The sequence below is a fragment of the Ylistrum balloti genome, unplaced genomic scaffold (assembly GCF_031769215.1).
Source record: "Ylistrum balloti isolate Yb309-2 unplaced genomic scaffold, AGI_CSIRO_Ybal_v1 Utg369668, whole genome shotgun sequence".
In the NCBI taxonomy this organism is placed as follows: domain Eukaryota; kingdom Metazoa; phylum Mollusca; class Bivalvia; order Pectinida; family Pectinidae; genus Ylistrum; species Ylistrum balloti.
This window is the reverse complement of record NW_026781915.1, coordinates 368,107-390,009: the sequence shown is the minus strand read 5'-3', so window position 1 is coordinate 390,009 and position 21,903 is coordinate 368,107. Positions and strand designations below refer to the sequence as shown.

Genomic DNA, 21,903 nt, shown 5'->3' with positions numbered 1-21,903 from the left:
ATACGTATGCGCTGGACAATCATTTGCTGTGTATTGTTTGTATACGTCCACCATTTTGGTTGAACCATTGTTTTTTACTGTGCATACGTATTCCGCAAAAAGCACGCTTCATCAATCCTACCCCTCGCCAAGAGACAGGGTGTGTTCAGACACAGGACTGCGAGTCTCTTCCATACGGAAATTTTACCACCACAAATGGTAAACATGATCAAATTTGTCAGTATTGTGGTATGTACAATGACATTTGATGTCGGGAACAGAATGATTGGATAAAACCTAATCTAAAATATCAGCGGTTACAGGTGGAATGATGGTGTTGTGTTTGGTTAACAGCTCATTATTTTTAATCATCTTTTGAATGGGAAATAAAGCTATATTTACACAGATCATACGTCTTTATTTGTCAGGTATTACAATGATACAGTAACAATGTTTAAGTACATTGGTATACAGTAACAATGTTTAAGTACATTGGTATACAGTAACAATGTTTAAGTATATTGATATACAGTAACAATGTTTAAGTATTTTGATAAACAGTAACAATGTTTAAGTATATCAGTAGTCTGTCGGCGAAGACAGCTCTAAGTTTTGGCCGAGATATCTTAATATGCCATGGTTGTCTGTTGGTCGAGATATTTCAACATATATTGGTTTGACTTCGGAGGAGATATCCCTTGTCTGTGGGTCGAAATATCTCAATATCCCTGGTTGCCTTGGGTAGATATGTCTCAATATCCCTGGTTGTCTTGGGCCGAAATATCTCAATATCGGTGTTTTGTCTGTCGGTCGAAATATCTCAATATAGAAATGATGCGGACTTTCTTTTTATAGAGGTGTACTCTGCCCTACGTCAGACATCTTGCTACCAAAATGTCGGAAGTCTTGTGTTGTGGTCACTACAGACAACAGCTATACTTTCCCATGGGCAGGTTGACCAACGTATTTGGTATGCATCATGAGTAATTTGGTTCGCACTTTCAAATATTGCAACAATTGTCCGCCTCAGGGGAAATTGAATCATCCGATCCTCTTGTCAGGACAATATTCTGTACCGTATATCTTCTCAGTTATGCAGATAACTTAAACTATATATACGTAGTTTTGACACGGAAAACAGCATTTTACTTTATCTATCATCCAGTATGATAGTTTAAAGTAGAACAAAAATCAATTGTACACAAATACATCAAATTTTACTTCTACATCAATATATATTGAATTGCCTCTTATCGTAAATCGTCGTAAATTTACACCATGTAAAACCAAATGCATTGAATTGGTAAGCTTTACTTTTATTACTTTTATTTCAACCACCGCTTCTTGACACTGTTTATTTATTCACTTTCATTAAAAACAAAACAATAAAAAAAAATTTAACCCGCGGAAGATCAAGATCAGAACTGAGTGTCCGATCACATAGTGTTGCGCCTCCGCAGCAGAAGAGTTCCATCTTTACTTTGATGACTTTAGTAATTTCTTGGTGCCATACTATTTCTGATATATACGCCCGTTTGTTAGTGTTGCTTGCTACCATGACAACGACAATGTCGGCGGTCTATCTTGACGCTTAAACGGCCGATTTGCACAGACTTGGTCCACTCCAAGCAAATGTCGAAAATTAAACACCTAAAGTATTAAAACATTAAAGGAATGGTTGTAACAATTTTGTTGGCAATTGTACCATTTTCACGTTCACCACTGATAACAGTGGTAGACATCGAGTGCAATTGTAGAAAACTCTACCGACCGATGCTACTAACGAAAATAGCACAGAAGGCGATGGACAATCCCAGTATATTTATCAATTAAGCTCCTAAATTGATCCACTAATTGATATCTCCAACCTATTGTAACCCAAACTGTTGTTGGAATCAGAAATCTGGGATAGATCTGTTTGGGTTTCTTCATTGAGATACTTTCTGTACATAAAAGGAATTGATAATATCATTCAGCACATACCAATCCTGATGGTATATTTGAATTTTACCAATCTGGCGCACACCAACAAACCAAATTTTAGGGCTGACGAAGGGTATGTCAGGAGCAAAAATCTAGATATATATATTAATGCAGAAACACCATTATGTTGATAATAGTATAGCTGTGTGTGATATTGGTTAAAACAGCACTCAAGTAATCTTGTAAAATATCTGTGGCTTTAATGAGAATATATAATCTAAATCCAGAACACAGCTCTCTTATATCAAGATAATCTTAAGAAATTATGAAATGTTTGATTTTTTACTCACTACTTGCCTCCGAAAGGGACAATCACCGCGTATATTTGTATATGCAGACTGAATTACGATGGAAATCACACATATACAGTAGGTGATTTGTACTGTTTCTGGAAAATCCGGTTCATAAAAAGACAATAGGAGGCAAAATTATAGCTTCAGTTTGTATAGCTGTGCAGTTATACTTATCAAACGTGTAAGTTTTCGGTATCTCTCCATAACACTTATAAGAACATATAACATCTTATGAAACTCACGTCACAAAAATTATTGTGCGTGTCAATCCTAATAAATGTATAATATGTTTACATAACACAATGTATATTAAATTATTCAACAATATCACACATAAATTAAAACAATATTGACATTGTAGGGAACAATCAAGTTTATTAACCTGATTGCAAATTGCAGGTTTATTGACATTTAACAATTGAATTTTACGGTGATTAAAAATATTTCCCATTTAAATTTACATGATCTGTTAACGAGTTCTCGCGGTACGGCAGATATATATATATATAGCAAATGAAAGTTTTCTTTTCGTGAATATATTTGGCGTGCTCTATCCTGGTATGGTATGATTAGCCCGTAATGACGAGACTGTGATGGCAGATCCTGTTTATCCTGTACTCGCGAGACAACAAAGACACGCGACAAATAACATACAGAGTTGCTACGTTTGTTGATCTCAACATCACACCACGTAGATTTCGTATCGATCGAGAATGATTTCTTTAGTTTTTTTAACTGTCGATGCGGTGCACTACCAGCAGTAAAACTCATTTAGAATTTACAGGGACAGTGACACTGACGACAAGACTGATATTTTGCTATTTTCTTTGACAACGTATTGGCTTTGGAATTGGTTTCGAAAAAAATTTGAATACATCGAACTAATTTTCTTAAGATCTATAAACTGGTCGTGTTTTCGTTTCCCGTCAGTCCGCTGGGAAGGCGCCACCGTGTAGTATTTCGCCATTGGTTATTTTGCGGTTCACCATGGCAACCAATCCTGAACATACATAGGACAAAACCTAACAATTTTTTTTTGGTTTCAAGTTCTAGACAATACCTTGATATAGTGCTCTTAACTTAGAGCTCGTTTGAAATCCAGTATGGCGGTTACAGATACGTTCTTGCAAATTTATTTTTAACTTGCGATCGGATTTTATTGATTATCCTAGACTTCTATTTATATAGTATCTATACATACATGTTAGTGTTTGGTGCTGAATCTCCCCCTTTTCATCTTTGTTTTAAATATTTTCAGGTAAAATTAAGAAAACATCCTATAAAGCCAAAATTATTGTCATCTTTAAAAATTAATATTTCTGGGGTATAAATCCATTATCGCCACCTTTTTATATCACATCAAGATTTAATATGACTACGTTATAATACCAACAGGTCAGGAAATAGTAATGATGTGATTGACTTATAAGATGGCAATAAAAATGAGCCAACATACATTGACATCTATACTGTCTAAAATGGCACATATTGAGTAAACGCACAAATAATATCGTCAAATACACACTAAGTAAATTTCATATGAATATACAAGTACAGAATGAGTTCACGTGCATTGAAATACAGTGACACTTTCATATGGAACGTGTCAAAATGCAGTGATATGTATGATGACAAACAGGTAGGCTGAAAAGGCATAAAGAGAAAACGAAATTAACTTTCATGGCAATAAGGTAAACCTTTTGGCTTCAATGTCGTGTGGCTTAGGAGAAATCTGGGATCAAACCAAAGTAAAGAAATCTCGTTAGCCTTAACTTTTTAAGGAATCATATTGAAACAAAACTGTTAGATTTACGTCTTGTATTTGAGTATAAAAAATCAGGCAAATTAATGCAGCGAGAAAAATAGCATCAGTTGTCCGAATTATACAAAGGATCGTTTTCTTACATGTGATGATCGTGTGAAATTTTTCCTAAGGGTATCAGCATATCCATCTTGTAGTGTCTGTCTCCTATACAGCATTTTGGGGAATTAACGTTAATATCTAGTTGATGGACAACTAAACAGCTTAGAACTAGAACCAGGAATGTTCATTCCAAATGCTTTAAGGTTAGCCCTGATCTGACGACTATGCTGATTGGTCCAATAATTTTAAAGCAATCAGAGAAGCTGTCTCATCGATGGTAGTAATAAACAATACTCAACACCATGGTGATGCGTCGTTTGACAGAGAGCCGCTGTTCAATGACTACAATGCACAACCATTTATTAAACCTTTGATAAAAACGAAATCATATCAAGGGAAAGTGACGTACATTTCAAGGGGAAGTGACGTACATTTCAAGGGGAAGTGACGTACATATCAAGGGAAAGTGACGTACATTTCAAGGGGAAGTGACGTACATTTCAAGGGGAAGTGACGTACATATCAAGGGGAAGTGACGTACATATCAAGGGAAAGTGACGTACATTTCAAGGGGAAGTGACGTACATTTCAAGGGGAAGTGACGTACATATCAAGGGGAAGTGACGTACATATCAAGGGAAGTGACGTACATATCAAGGGAAAGTGACGTACACATCAAGGGAAGTGACGTACATATCAAGGGAAAGTGACGTACATATCAAGGGGAAGTGACGTACATATCAAGGGGAAGTGACGTAAATATCAGGGGTTCTTCCCTGCATGTTAATGATTCTTTTAAAAATCGAGGTATTCACAGAGGCTTTGAAATGTAGTTTTGAAACCAATGTGTCCTTGGAGTCCTCTTATCCCTACTCTCTGCATGCCTAAGGTGTCACAAGTAAGTTATATCATTAGTAACATGTGTGAATGTTACACAATCTACTTTAATATCATAGTAATACAAGCATAAATCTAGTGACGTTATTTCCGATGTATTCGAACCTATCTTCATATTCAAACTTTCGTATAATAGAACTTATCTAAGTTTAATGATAAAGTGATCTCTCCAATTAAATCAAAGATAGGTTAACTTAACTTGTACCTAGCTGTAATTCATTAACACGTATGGTCAATTCGTTTGATTTCAATCTTATACATTGTAGGTTTAATTTGAAGATAACTTCAAAATTGTATATATGTTGAAACGACCGTCCATATACTTCTCATGGGTCCATGATGACCTCTTACAAACCATGAAGTACGCAACCTAGTCTAGAGGCTAAATCGTCACCTTACCTGGATTGTCTGTCTACCCGAGGTTGTCATCAATCAAATATTCCAGCCACGTTAGATGGATTCGATGATTACTTTGTAAAACATGAGTACATGTTTATATCCCTACAAATAGTGTTCCCTTTACGTCATATCAACAAACGGCTTCTGAAACAGCTGTTCGGAAATACTGTGAAGTATTCCGAAAACGTTAAAAAAAAACGATTTCCGCGTTATCGATGCAGTGTGGAGAATGTGATTCAAGTGTTTTATTTCTGAGCTGTAGGTAGCGTGGGAGGAGCCTAATGTGGTTTGTTAATAGAAGGTCTACTCAGAGGTTTTGGTAAGGTAGCATGCTGACCGATATCCACGGAATCAAGATATTATCTAAAATTCTCCGACAGCATCGCCAAAGGCATCATCCTTTCAATCAGCACGAAGCATTTAGGTCAGATATGGAGTCATTTAACAAAAAGTGTTTATAGTCTGTGCGTCGGGTAAAAACGCGAAAAACAGACAAGCACAGAAAAAACGGACTGGAAAACCCGGATATAGTACATTAATGTTTATGATGACTCCTGGCGAGCTGACAATCACTTATGTTGGAGCTGTAGATGTCTTAACGACACAGATGTCACAACATCAAACACATAAATGTTGACTTTCTGTGCGGATTGAAAGTGTTCGTCATGGAGACAGGACCGACAGCTCGTGGTGTTGTGTGTATTTTATTGGAGTTGGTTTTCTTATTGACAGCTTGTACGGGACTACCTCTACCCTTAAGGAATCTTCCAAAAATAGCCAGTGTGTTACGTCAGGATGTGACAGGGGAACTCAAGACCTTGATCAGGAATTGGGAGTTAGACTTTGTCCGACGACTAGACGGACTCGCCACAGGAAAGATTCCGGAACTGTCGAGGGACACCGTCGGTGAGACAAGAATACTGTACAATATAACTCCATGTAACATATCAAAGATTAATGAATCTGGTGCTTATGTATTCCATAAAGGTGAAATTCATGACATTTTTTTCATAAATGCTCTGTAATGGAACGAATGATCAATATTCTATGATGATTTAGACAAAACAGTTTGAGAAAAAACAAAATTTCAAAACTGTCCAGTAAGTCTGTTTGAATTCGAAAGTAATGAGACACAAACTCCGGTAATTTAAAACAAAGAAATACAGAGAAGTGACATCGATGTCATTACATGGCTAAAGATGTCTAGTTACTGAAAACATCGATATCGTTGTCAGGCTAATGAGAACGCCGATATCGATGTCTAGTTACCAAGAACATCAATATCGTTGTCATGTTGAATAGGAAGCCGAAACCGTTGTCTAGGTATTAAGAATATCGGCATCGTTGCTTGGTTGTATGAGAAAGCCGATATCATAACTACGATAACAAAGGTTACCATTATATCTGGTTCCTTGAAATATCAACATACCTAGTCAGTAAGAATATCTGAAAATGAGGATTTTGACAAGACAGCTCATGAATTACAGGTAATCAGATAAAATGGTTAATGGAACTAATGGTCGATGATTCTATTCCATACTTTCAGTTTTGGCAGGCGAGTATGATACACATACATGTCCTGACTGTTAGTAAGTAGGAAGATAGATTATAAGGTTTCCTTAACACCAGACCCTTGTAATTAACTGATTACTGTCATAGGATACACGGGTAAATAACATCTAATGTTAAATTCTCATGTCATAAGAATGTTATGGCAGGTGTCTGCTGGTACGTCTGAGATCTGGCAGTGAAAAAAAACATTCTGTAGAAATCAGCCGATTGAAAATAAAGGTAAATTGTCAAAAAGCAATGTTGAGTGGACAGTGAAAAAATCATTCTGTAGAAATCAGCCGATTTTAAAAATGAAGGGAAATTGATAAACCGCAATGTTTAGTGGACAATCTCAATGTAAATACTCAAATAACGCTAGAAAGTATGGAACATATATGTATGTCTTGTTGGCAGTATGGAAATCTATTTATATCAATTACGCGATTAGGCAGAACCTTATCTCTCTAAATGGACAGAGTTTGACTGCCCAAGGGTTGCATACGATGGCTTGGTGGATGGTGTCTGTTTTCGCTGTGGTCGCGTTTTGCGGCTTGGTTGAACCGAAAGCTACCACCATAGAAAAACGTGAGTTTTAACGGACTGACTTCATTACATTTTGAAATATGTATTTACAAACAATAGCGATTAAGAACAGTTGCAAACGTGGGAACGTTTTGTACTCAATTAACAAACAGTCGTACAAGTCTGACACGCGTAAAATATAGACAATAACAGATAAACGAGTTACTGAAAGAATGCAATTCATAATAGAAAAAATTATACGGTTTGACTTCGGATACCACTTTTCTATTATGGCAGTTAAACGTTAATTGACAATTTCTTTCACGATATTTCAACGGATTACATATGAGTGAGACTTTCCTTGTCGCCATGTTTGGTAGCGCTTTACTCTCTGAGAAACTATTTTACCAGTGTAAATAGATTCGTTACAATTTAAAAAATAATTAATTCTGTAACAAAAGACCAACTAATATTTCACCGCTTTTTTTCCTCTGGAATTTGGGCAGTTAGGAAATGATGTCTGTCCATAGTTTATTAATGAAAAAGAACTTACATGTGTTTGCTGTTATATTAGCATCCGGTGTTTACTTTTCATGCTTGTGCAATGCTATTTATCTTACGTCTATGTTCTATTCATTTATAATAATAAAACAATCTATTCAGGTTAAACAGTTTAAAAAGGTCAACGTGATCGACTCTGATTGGTCTGTATGTAATGACCTTCACCTAATAATAAACCAGCGAGACGGTAACATTTTTCTTTTATTAGTGAAACAGAAATAGACGACACCCTCTTTTTCAGTAAGTCCAGGAAATGACTTGTGTTTCTAAGAATCATTATTCAACGCGACCTCTTTCTACTCTCCTTATCTCTGCTTAACAACTTCTCCCTACAAGTATGCCTCAGAAAGGCAAGATAAATAAAATCGTAGTTTCTGGTCTGTAATATATATGTCCGGCTTGTGACATTACTCTGTAACACATGTTAGTCAGTGTGACCTTACTTCAGTACGTAACACCATTCAACAATAGACAACATCTGGAATATGTACTAATTTGTGTAGGAGGTCTTGAATATGACTTGATTCCACGAATGAATCCGAAATATGAACTTATTCAATTATCACTTATTGATATGAATTTGATTTAAACGTATTTTTATTTTCATCTGTGTTGTAGAAAAGGAATTGGATTAAAGTTGTCAAACTTATTCACAGCTCTGTCACAATAACATTATATAATATGTTTACTAACTTATTCACAGCTCTGTCCCAATAACATTATGTAGTATGCTGACAAACTTATTCACAGCTCTGTCCCAGTAACATTATATAATATGTTTACTTATTCAAAGTCCTGTCCCAATAACATTATATAATATATTGACAAACTTATTCACAGCTCTGTCCCAGTAACATTATATAATATATTGACAAACTTATTCACAGCTCTGTCTCAATATCATTATGTAGTACGTGGACAAACTTATTCATAGCTCTGTCCCAGTAACATTATATAATATGTTGACAAACTTATTCACAGTTCTGTCCCAATAACATTATATAATATGTTGACTTACTTATTCAAAGTCCCGCCCCAATAACATTACATGTATGTAATATATTGACAAACTTATTCACAGCTCTGTCACAATATCATTATGTAGTACGTGGACAAACTTATTCATAGCTCTGTCCCAAAAACATTATGTAACATTATATAATATGTTTACTAACTTATTCACAGCTCTGTCCCAATAACATTATATAATATGTTTACTAACTTATTCACAGCTCTGTCCCAATAACATTATATAATATGTTTACTAACTTATTCACAGCTCCGTCCCGATATCATTATGTAGAACGTGGACAAACTTATTCACAGTTCTGTCCCAATAACATTATATAATATGTTGACTTACTTATTCAAAGTCCCGCCCCAATAACATTACATGTATGTAATATATTGACAAACTTATTCACAGCTCTGTCTCTATAACATTATATGATATGTTGACAAAGTCCTGTTCCAATAACATTATATAATACGTTGACAAACTTATCCAAAGTCTTGTCCCAATGACGTAATACAACAAGAATATATATAATTCACTTTATTCCATCAGTACATTGGAATGTGACGTTATTCACCAGCAGATTTCGAACGTTACCTCACTATCGTAGTGCAACATCCGTTTGACTGTATTCTGTCATGTTATCCTAAATGTATCGTCCTTTCTTTCATACACTTCAGAAACAACCTCACTTTTCATGTGACCTGATTTCACATTAAGATTTTGAATGTGACCTAATTCCACCATGAGCTTTGGTGTGTAACCTAATTACGTCAGTACATCTTGAATATGACTAACTTATGAAATTAAAATGGCCATTCAGAATGCAATTTAGAATGTGACCTCGCGCATCAGTACGTTTGGAATGTGACCTCACACATAAATATGTCTACAATGTGACCTCATTTCGGGCCCGTCAGTACGTCTACAATGTGACCCTGTTCCTACAGTTCGTCTGAAGTGGCACTCTTTCGCAATTGCATATGATATCCAGCTGTCAGTACACTTATAATCTGTAAACTTATTTCGTGACTGAAGTAAACCGAGCCTGGGACGGCCTGATGTAGAGTGACCAGTCACTCATAGTCATATTGGTTATTTCTGTTCTAGAACACTCTATAATAGATTTCGCACGGATTTTAATGTTTGAAAAAAGCGAGAAGTTTGGCTGTAACGCAACATATAATGTGCCTGATAATAGTATAAGACACACATGGTCTTTATTTACGTGTATCATCCAATCAAACTTATTGAAAACTTATAGCAATAACTTGTTAATTCTACAAATAAAATCATAAAATCCCTCGTTTCCGTAAAGTTGATATTAATAAATTATCAGCTCGAACTCAAATTCTAACATCGGTATGTTTCCCTTGCAGGCTCCAGTGTTTGCTATGGTGACCTCGGCTGTTTCAGTACTGGGACGCCTTTCTTTAGCCAGTACAGGCCCATCAACTTCCTACCGGCACGTCCAGACCAGATCGACACACGTTTCCTATTGTATACCCGTGGGAACAGGAACACGGTCCACTACCTCAACCCTAACGATGTCAATAGTATAACCAATTCTCCATTTTCCGGAACTAGGCAAACGAAGTTCGTCACACATGGATTCTTGGAAAACGGACAAGTCGTTTGGTTACACGTGAGTTAAAGTTCATTAGAAAGATGATGAGTTCTTAAATGCTATTAAAGATCGAAATCATTAACATTAAGTGTGATTTTTTCTTCTTTTGTACATCAATTTTGTAAATAATCGTAGATGCTTCAGTTTTTCATTTCAGTAATATTTTCTGTGTGTTTGACAGGATATAAAGAATGAGTTTCTGAAGGCCGGTGATTACAATGTAATCATTGTGGGTTGGGGTGGCGGATCGGGGCTGCCGTACACTCAGGCTACCTCTAACACCCGCGTGGTGGGAGCTGAGATTGCCCGAATGATCCATCTTTTACAGGTATGACATTTATTACAATTATAAATAAAATTCAATAATTCGGATAACGGTTGTTTTTTAAATGAAATACTCTTTATATTTGAAAGCTCGTTTCTGTAAACAGGGTGTTCATACATGTCAAATACATGTGGTTATTGCTATTGTTTAAAGAATGGTTGTAAACGGAATAATAGTTAGCAGTGTTGTATGTGTTTTAAGTCTGCACGCGTAGGTGGTGAAGATGACAACACAATTGATGTCGGTAACTTCCAATTGGGTGAGCAATTCTTCATGACATTATTGCTTGTTAAAGTAATCCTTTAGTTTTGTCAAACGTTACCAACGCTGACAACAGACTCTACGATACATGCAACTGACAGGTAAGGCGGGATTGGTAGTTAGGAGAAGTTTTTGGTATGTGGAGATCGAATATTTCCAAAGACGTTCTGCTTGAGACAAATGTACATTTGGCAATATTGCAGAATAAATTGTGTACTGTAGGGGGCATGCTATATTTCTTTAACACTGATCACTGCAGATTCAGATATCAGTTCGGATTATTGGTGTCGTCCTTCTAACTAGTTTGAACGCAATATTTAATAAAGATGGATGGTTCCTTGTAATTCAGTCGGAAAGGGCTATGGTAAATATGGTAAATTCTCTGTGTCCAGAAAACATATAAAAACTTAAAAAACTGGAAAACACGATGAGCTGTAAAACAAGTTTTACAGCTCATCGTGTTTTCCAGTTTTTTAAAGTTTATATATATATATACACACAGTTCATTTACATCTCGGCCTAATGATACCTTCGACAGAATGGGTATGGACGCTTTTTTTATGTGATACCTGTTTAAGCAAGGACATGGGGAAATATGTGAAAGAAATTTGCCTTACGCAATACATATATTTTTCGATTATCTTCCCCAGCCATCGTGCAACAATGTGAAATGCAATCATTACGACGAATCCCGCATCATCGCGTAATTATTAAACAATAACAGAAACCGTGTTGTTATTTATTTCTAAACTGCCCGCAGAAAGCATTAGGTGGACATCTGTCACGTCTGATGGCATATGTATCTTAATATTTGTGATTCCTATCAGATATACAAGTAATGTATTATATGGACATTATATGACGTGTACAGTCTTGTTCTGATATGTAATTAAGAATTTATCAGTGACATGCGCTTATAAATATCCGTAAGTCACAACCTGACAACATTACAGATGTCAGCTCGATGTGTTTTTATCATAATTTATCATGATTCTTTTTTTCACTTACGAAGAACAGAGAAGATATCAATGACCTGCTCGTAACGACACCAAATAGCTCAAAGCGTGTCTCTAAAACTTCCAATTTAATTCATCACACTTGAAGATGTCTTTTCATAATCCAATAAAACCCCATTATAATTCCTTTTAGCAACATCGCAGAGCCCATCCCAGCGACATGCACGTAATAGGCCATAGTTTAGGGGCTCACGTGGCGGGCTACGCCGGCGCAAGGACACAAAACCTCGGCAGAATTACAGGTAAGAAAACATCCTTTTGAAACCGTTTCCTTGCTATTCTCTGAAACCTGAAAAGGTAAATTAGACCTATATCATGTAATGTCCTGTATAATATTATCAGGTCGGTAAGCTGAACTTTTGAGTTTATCAAATTCTTTATGAGGTGCAATATTTTTCACTGAGTTCAACTAATACACATATTAATTATTAGTTATGAGTTATATTGCTGGCATCTCCCATCCTATAGTTTTAATCATCAACAGGGTTAGATCCTGCTGATCCGTACTTCCAGTATACTGACCCGGAAGTAAGACTCGACCACACCGACGCCATGTTTGTTGATGTCATCCATACTGACGGGGAGAGCATCCTTAAGCTTGGTAAGTAAATTATCACCTACAGAGACAGAGAATGCATCATTAATCGGTGAATGTATATTGTCTTACTCCGGGGAAGATAGCTCCGTCTAACGAAAACAGAGACAATTTTAAGCTGTGTGCATTCATCTTTAATCTTTGTAGATATATTGTTCCACAAATGGAAAGGAAAAGCATCATGCAGCAGGCCTCAAAAACATACATAGCCTCCTGTAGCAGGCCACAAAAACATACATAGTATCCTGCAGCTGGCCACAAAAACATACGTAGCATTCTGCAACTGGCCACAAAAAATACAAAGCATCCTGCAGCCTGCCACAAAAAATACAAAGCATCCTGCAGCCTGCCACAAAAACGTACATAGTATCCTGCAGCTGGCCACAAAAACGTACATAGTATCCTGCAGCTGGCCACAAAAACGTGCATAGTATCCTGCAGCTGGCCACAAAAACGTACATAGTATCCTGCAGCTGGCCACAAAAACGTACATAGTATCCTGCAGCTGGCCACAAAAACGTACATAGTATCCTGCAGCTGGCCACAAAAACTTCGATAGCATCCTCCAGCTGCCACAAAAATGGCACAGCATCATCCATCTGGCCGCAAAAACAAGCATAACATCCTCCAGTTGGCCACAAAAACAAACATAGCATCCTCCAGCTGGCCGCAAAAAGAGACTGATGTAGTATTTTGTTTTAATCTAGTAGGATTATTGTCACAAAAAGAGACAGTATCTTATAACTCGGTAACTGCTAGTGTATATTGCCACTCATAAGGACAAGGCGCGGACACTAAACAGTGATAATTATTTAAGTATAGTGAAGTTTCGTAGAATTTCAAAACATATACGGAAGAATACCCAAGGTTCAAAATCATACAAATCTTCATTGATATTTATACAACAGCACTTACTTTCTAAACATTGTCGTAATATCTATCTTTGATAATTATTGATAATCTCGATTATTCTCGATTTCAAGAATTAAGTTTGAAACGACATCAGTTCTATATTCTGTCCTTATCTCACGATGAAGAAGACATAATGAGAGTATGTCTCTCTTACATTACCAGGTTTTGGTATGATGGAGCCCTGTGGTCACGTGGATTACTTCCCAAATAATGGCGAGAACCAACCTGGCTGTAGCAAAGACGTCATCGAAAACGTCAAATATGAGGGCGGTTTGTACAATGGTAAATCATTTTACGTCTAATTCGAGGGCGACCTGTACAATGGTAAATCCTTTTACGTTATATTCGAGGGCGACCTGTACAATGGTAAATCCTTTTACGTCTAATTCGAGGGCGACCTGTACAATGGTAAATCATTTTACGTCTAATTCGAGGGCGACCTTTACAATGGTAAATCCTTTTACGTCTAATTCGAGGGCGACCTTTACAATGGTAAATCATTTTACGTCAAATTCGAGGGCGACCTTTACAATGGTAAATCATTTTACGTCAAATTCGAGGGCGACCTTTACAATGGTAAATCCTTTTACGTTATATTCGAGGGCGACCTGTACAATGGTAAATCCTTTTACGTCTAATTCGAGGGCGACCTTTACAATGACGAGTAAAGATAACGTCAAATTCGAGGGCGACTTGTACAATGGTAAATCCTTTTACGTCTAATTCGAGGGCGACCTTTACAATGACGAGTAAAGATAACGTCAAATTCGAGGGCGACTTGTACAATGACAAATACTGATAAAGTCAGATTCAAGGGCGATTTATACAGGTCATTGCTTCAATGAATTTATTTTTATTTTATTGTTATAAAGCCAAAAAGAGGTGATTTTTCTAGGCTTTTCAAAAGTGTGACGTCGGAGAGACACCAGTTTTTTTCTTTGAGTTCTTGGCACTTTCGTAGCAGCCGTCATAAAAACGACAAGAAAATTATAGTTCCATCTACAGATTTCTATGGGTGGTATAATTCAATCTGTCCGTAAAATCTAATTCACTATGTCAATTTATTAGTGGCGGAAGGTACAACAAAGTAGCGAACACCGTTATCTAGTCCCCACCATAACATTTTAATTAAACGTGTGACTCAGTTTGACTGTCCATCATCGTAATCAGAATTGGAATAACTTGTTGGTGACAATTTGGTGCAGGGGACGTGTTTGTATTAATAGCGATTGATGAAGTAGATACAGCATTGACTCGCGTAACTTGCAATGGGCCACAGCAGACGACACGTTTGAAATGTCGTGTTCCTTACATAAGCTGCTTCACGATCCTAACTAGGAATCACTTTGATGTGCAGTGAAAGATTTAGCTTGAATTGAGGTGTCAGTTAATTTCACACGTCAGACGATAATTTAACTTTTTCATCAAAAGATATTGGGTAGTTTACAGACTAGGTCTTTTAATCAGCTTGTTTTTCATTAAATATTTTCCATTACTGGTTTTGGGGGATGAGTGTTTTCTGCTGTGTATTACTTCATTCTGTTATGAAGCCAATCTGGTCATGCAAGGTCTTTAATTTAAATCATGTATGTTTTGGATATAGGTGGTAAAGAGTTCCTAGCTTGTAACCATCTACGGTCGTACAAGTACTTCAACGAGTCCATCAACAGCGCATGTCCGTGGCAGGGTTACAGGTGTGACAGTTTCGACAACTTTAAGGTATGGTTTGTAGGTCAGATTAAAAGAATATTATGAATTTGATAAACTTCAACGATTTCATTGATTATGCTTGTTTTCGAAATACATTTAAACGATCATTTAACGAACCATGTCGCCAATACCAGCAATGGTTTGGGTCTTTTTGTCTGTTGATGATGATATGAAAGTTTCTATATAAAATACATACATCTAGTGTAACAATAGATATAACGTGGTTTTCATTACGATTTCAGATATAAAATGATATTTTCTAAATAGTATGTTTATTAAACAATTGGACTAATGTTTCATTATCTCCAATCAGCGAGGAGCGTGCATGCCTTGTTCTAGTGGTGGGTGTGGCTACATGGGTCTCCATGCCGACCGGGTAAAGCCGCCACCTGGAACGCATAATGTCAAGTATTACCTTGAGACCGGAAGTGATGCTCCTTTTTGCAGTTCGTAGATCTTGCCTACTTACCGAACATTACATTTCCGGTTAAAAATAACACATTGAGGGTTGTTACTACATGGTAGTTTACGTAGTAGAATTGATAAATGTGATGTATTTATCAACATTAATTTAAAACCGGAAAAATGTAAAATATTTATTTGAGATCCGAAGTACGTGAATACTACCTAAAACATTTGTCCATTAATGTCTATCTACCTGTATTTTCATATAATTGAACTACTGTTGCGTTGGACCTACATGTATACTTCTAACTTAGAATATATATGCTAATGTTGTGTTTCGACTCGCATACAATGAATGAATAAAATAAATTTCGTTTCTCATTGTTAGGGTACCATTACTCCGTACGAATGTCGTTTGGCAACCCGAGCGGAGCTCAGACTTGGTCCGGTCATTTGTTCGCATCCATCCACGGCACGAGCGGTCAGCTGCAAAATATGCAACTGACTACTGAGTAAGTACGGGCTACCTGATAGAAAGTGCTGAGAGCCTTTGTTTTTATACTCATGTCTCTCTGTTTATATCGTTTTCTAAATTTCAGGATCGTTGAAAGTATAGTACAATCTGCTGTCGGTATACGATAGGAACTTTTCTCGCGAAAATTGAAGTTACTTGCAAAAAAAAAAAAAAAAAAAATTCAAAATTAGAAATATTTATGTTTCAAGTGTTTAAAACGTTCCTTAAAAACAGTTATCGTCACAAGGTCACGTCTATCCTGTAAAAGATACGCTATATCGCCTATTGCGATTTAGATATAAACACATCCGTTCCTTTTCGTTTTTATTTTACAGTTAGGACATGCCGATCAGTTATATTGCAGACAGTTATGCAATCAACATTGTCGATAGAATCATTTACGTAGGCAGACTTCCTTACAACAAACGACATAATTGCCCCATGGTTCTCTTAACAGTGATGAATGACACATTTTACAGTAAGAAAGAATACATCAAATATATGACTCAAACATTGAAGGGGTTTCCGAAGTGGCATAAAAAGCAAATGATTATGACAGTTTCTGTGCTGGTATTAGGTTTATGGATTCTGAAATGAAAAATGTCCATTAAATTCCAGTCATTTGATAATCAAGGATGTTGCGTCATTTTATGAAAAAAATTAGAAAAAATCCTAGTCTTAATAATTCAAGACAGAAATATCAAATATCACGTGATAGTTACATGGTTGAGAATGTATATGCCATGCTAGAATATCTAGTTTGTTAGTACTATTGAAATAGGAGATAAACAATGATGACATTTGTGTCAAAAATTGCATCTATCACCTTTTGTTGAAATGTTCTGAAAACTACAAATATACTTTCGTCGGTTAAAAACGTCGTAAGATATTTCTGAATGGTTTACGATCCTGTGCTAAATGATAGTAATTACGAATTTTGTTGGAAGGAACTAAAAGTAGCCGAGACTGATATGATGTGCTTTTCCAAAATGGTGAGTATTAAACCTAAAAAAAACATGATTTGCTTGTTTGAACAAAATATTGTTTTTAATTCATTGCGCTTCATTAAAATGTATGGTAATCACTCGTCAAACCATTTACAATAATTTGATTGATATCATTAGTATTTGGCGCACTGATTTTGTGGAAATGTCATTTAAAGTTATATATCTCATATGAACACCACTTTATGTAAGGTATGTCTTGTAATTCTTCATCGCCTGGATTTTTTTCTATGAACTGATTTCGGCATAGTTAACGATGTTGAGTAGTGTTTCCAAGATATATCCGCCTTTAGTTTGACCCTAAACAGAATTATTGTGTTTTTCTTGGTAATGGCGGTGATGGGGTGTAAATATCGGTGTTGAGAGCGGAGCTGTTCCCTTGTTCAAATTGCACAGGCTTTACAATCTTCTAAAGAGGGGAAGCTAGAAGTGAAGGAAGGGTTTTGTTTCCATAACATATGCGATATTTACATAAGATCTTTCAGTATTTCGATTACTAAGAATGACTAAGAAATCGAACTTTTCTTTAACCAGTTTGAATTTCAATATTAGGGTAAACATTGATATTTCTCAAAAAAAAAGAAGAAGAGGATAGATGGTGATGAGATGATATTTTGCCCGCTTTGGCAAGGAGAACGAGTTTTGATCAAATGTCTCCATGCACAAAGTGCATCTTGCATGTGAAGGCTATCTATAACAAGACCATCTACTGACAAAAAGGGAAGGTTTCTCAATGTATAATCATTGCTTTAGTCGCCAGGGTTCGGTATAGGTGTCTGATATTTCTTGAAGCACTTCGCACACATACCAATTTCGTGCCTATCATTACAACATTATCATCTGCCATTAAAACCTGGATCGACCATTTGTACGGGAAAATCTATTAGTTCTGACGGATTTATTGGCCTTACCATCCCTCTTAGAAACAACGTTACAATCGCTACCACTTATCTTTCCATGTAACAATACTGATATACAATGGTGTGGATCTATACACCATTATCGTACTACACATGATGGTACATGTATAAATGGCTAATTGTCTAACATCCATCCCCTGGACCGTACCTCAAATTCACAAACGTTTTAAGAGGTTCCAGAGAGAAAAAACCTACTGCAATGTATTTCTAATGAGATCTTAAAAACCATACAGTGCATATATAAAACAACTGCGGCATTAAAGTGTCTATGCCGTTGATATTGCACTAAACATGATATACATTGCAAGCTTTAAAAATATAAATATCTTAGCATGGACCCCTCACTTTCATTACAGATTTTAGGGATAATTTATCTCTAAAAGATACATTCGGAAACCCGAATAATGACGAAACATATGTTTCCAATCAATGCGCACATAGCAGTGGTGTCTGCGAAGTCCACTATCACCCAACTAAACATTGAGGGTATCTTACTTCGAACCCTACAGGTCGTAGGGGATACATAGAGACTGATATTTTACATAGAGTATATTTTACTGCGCAAGCACGTTGTAGATTTTGGCCATTACATAAAGCCTCTTCAGACAGAACTTCTCTTATCACTTTCAGTCCGGTTTCGATACAGCCGGGAACGACGTTTGGTTTTGTTGTGACGTCACCGACTAATCTTGGAAGGGTCATGGATGTTGACGTTAAATGGGAACATCACCGTAACTTACTGAACCCGTTGTCATGGAATCCTTTTAACCTACGTCATCCGTCTGTGTACGTGTCCCGGGTAGATGTCGTACACGGAGAGTCCAACTCACAGTAAGTATAGTATAAGGTTATATCTATAATTAACACTGTCGTTAAATCATTGATGATGTATGATTTACAAACAAAAACATACGGGCCAGGGCCCAGTTCTGTTAGTAGTGGTAACCAGTGGTTAGTGAAAGTTTCCAGATATGAATCGAATTTGGGAACATTTATTTACCATTTCACAGCTATCGATTTCTTGAGCCAGGTTAGAATGATATAATATAATTGTTTTCAATGTAAAAAAAGTGGCAACAATTTGATTTTTTCACTATCTTCTGGTTGACTCTACCGGGGCTTGAAAGTCTGTTGCACTATATTTTTAAGGGTGTGTTGTGTTTGGAGTATAGTGAGATGCTTTATAGTTTAGATAGTGTCGTCAATAACATTTTTTTTATCACAAATTTAAACAGCTCCGGTTTGTAAGTGACGCTGACTGTCAACTTCAATTTGTTCCGAGAAAATTCCAATTCAAAAGGGAATACGACACAAATGTATTTCTTCCTGGTCTCACTGTATCGACACTGATTAAAATTTGAATTTGAAGGCAATATCAGACAAAATCTGCATGTACGCAAGAGTTGAGCTAGAAGATTCGTTCTAGAGAGTTAGTCCATACCGAAGACCAGTAACGAGTGATATCAACAATCCTTTGTAACCATCCATTCCATTTGACTTGGTCTAAAGACTTCGGAAAATAAGTTCTATTTATTAGAAGTACAATCTTCCATAAGTTCTGTTATGTCGTTACATAAACCTCGGACTTTTGCTTTAAAGGTTAATTGTTGTCAATGGGAAATAAATGGTTAAATATATCGTAATATAATGACAAATCTGGTCAATGTGTCTTTGTGACAACTAGATACGAAATGTTCAAGCTGACAACTATAATGACAAATCTGGTCAATGTGTCTTTGTGACAACTAGATACGAACTGTTCAAGCTGACAACTATAATGACAAATCTGGTCAATGTGTCTTTGTGACAACTAGATACGAAATGTTCAAGCTGACAACTATAATGACAAATCTGGTCAATGTGTCTTTGTGACAACTAGATACGAACTGTTCAAGCTGACAACTATATTGACAAATCTGGTCAATGTGTCTTTGTGACAACTAGATACGAAATGTTCAAGCTGACAACTATATTGACAAATCTGGTCAATGTGTCTTTGTGACAACTAGATACGAACTGTTCAAGCTGACAACTATAATGACAAATCTGGTCAATGTGTCTTTGTGACAACTGGATACGAAATGTTCAAGCTGACAAATATGATCACGTATGTATATTTGAAAAACAGAAAAACCGGAGTAATAATCTATCTTTTATCTTTTTTACTATCATGATCGTATGATAAGATTTCAATCAAAAGACGGATATCTTATAACTGTTCATATTTTTTTTCAATATTGTTTGTATCGCAGGAATTTGTTATCGTTTTCAGGTTCAGTCTGTGTGGTGCAACTAAGAACACGAATATTGAAACTCAGGGGACGATGAATTTCGCTTATACCTGTTGATAATACCCATGCTGCTGTGTTACCAAACTTAAGCCAATAACGTTTTGTCATTATATCTTATATATCGAGGGTATTTTTTTCAACAAGATAATATTATTGGAACCTGAAACTTCCGTGAAATTAATAAAACCGTTGTTAACAGTCTGATTTCATCGTTAAATGTATTGTGTTTATGTAATCCGTGTTTACTGCTGGAAATCTGTGCTGGAACACTACTTAGCTAGCACTAAGAAAAATACAAAGACGAATCGATTACAAAGTGGTCACAATTCTCCATGACAGATCTCTTCCTCCTCACGAAACGATTTGGCGCTGAAGCAGAATATCCAAGCTGCGATGTATGACGCTGTCATTCTCTTACCTTACACAACGAGTAACATTCATCATTTGATTCCAAAACACTACCCATTTCTAATGTTGATGCAGTTTTATTGGAAATTCGCAAAAAGTTACCTTCCATTTTTATTACACATCTCTCATGTAGACTATGAAACAATATAGTTTGATATACTTGTCTGATACTAGAGGTCAAGAACATGATAAATAACGCGAAAGAAAAAAATGTTTTTGAGTTTTACCGTGGATGTTATCCTTAGTATTAAATTATTTCAGCAGAGCCATATATTACGGTCACTGTCGACAAACGAAATTGTTGAAAAAACAATTAACAAAGATATTGCAGTGATTTTTTTTTAATTTCCAGATAGTGGATAACAAGAGAAAAATGTCGCCTATTTGATCACTGTTTGATGGACATCATACTGTTCAGTTTACTCTAGGCATAAGTCAAAGAAGAATACTCGATTACTTTCAGGATTAGAAGGCGTATCTTTGTAGATGTAGAATTCATCTTAGGTATATATTGTTGATTGAAATGAAATTCAAAAACTAGTACCAGTATCATCCATTTCAAGGCTTGGCGGTCGGGTGGCGAAGTGGTATAGCACTCGCCTTTCATATAGCCGCCGGTGGTTCGATTCCTCGACTAGGCGTAAAAAGGGGTCACCTGTCTGACGTATTTTTTTCATGGGTACACCGCTTTCCTCCCACGGTAGGGTAATTCGCGCGCTTACGTCCGCGTCGACAGGAATGGTTTGCATAAGTTAAAATAACTTATTTGGGAAAGGTTATATGATAGATTAAGTGTGTAAGAACACAAGCAACATTACATACTCCACTTTACACGAAACCTTGTGCGACGA

General features: G+C 36.3%; 1 protein-coding gene across 1 annotated transcript; it reads left to right on the top strand.

The window, feature by feature from the left end:
• The first annotated feature begins 6,080 nt into the window (after nt 1-6,080).
• Nucleotides 6,081-20,701, top strand: LOC132561048 (pancreatic triacylglycerol lipase-like). Its single transcript, XM_060225768.1, has 11 exons — nt 6,081-6,321; nt 10,444-10,709; nt 10,873-11,019; nt 12,427-12,535; nt 12,778-12,894; nt 13,963-14,082; nt 15,404-15,519; nt 15,824-15,956; nt 16,304-16,427; nt 18,984-19,184; nt 20,626-20,701. The coding sequence occupies exons 1-11, from the start codon at nt 6,081-6,083 to the stop codon at nt 20,699-20,701; spliced, it is 1,650 nt and encodes a 549-aa protein (XP_060081751.1).
• The last annotated feature ends 1,202 nt before the right edge of the window (nt 20,702-21,903 follow it).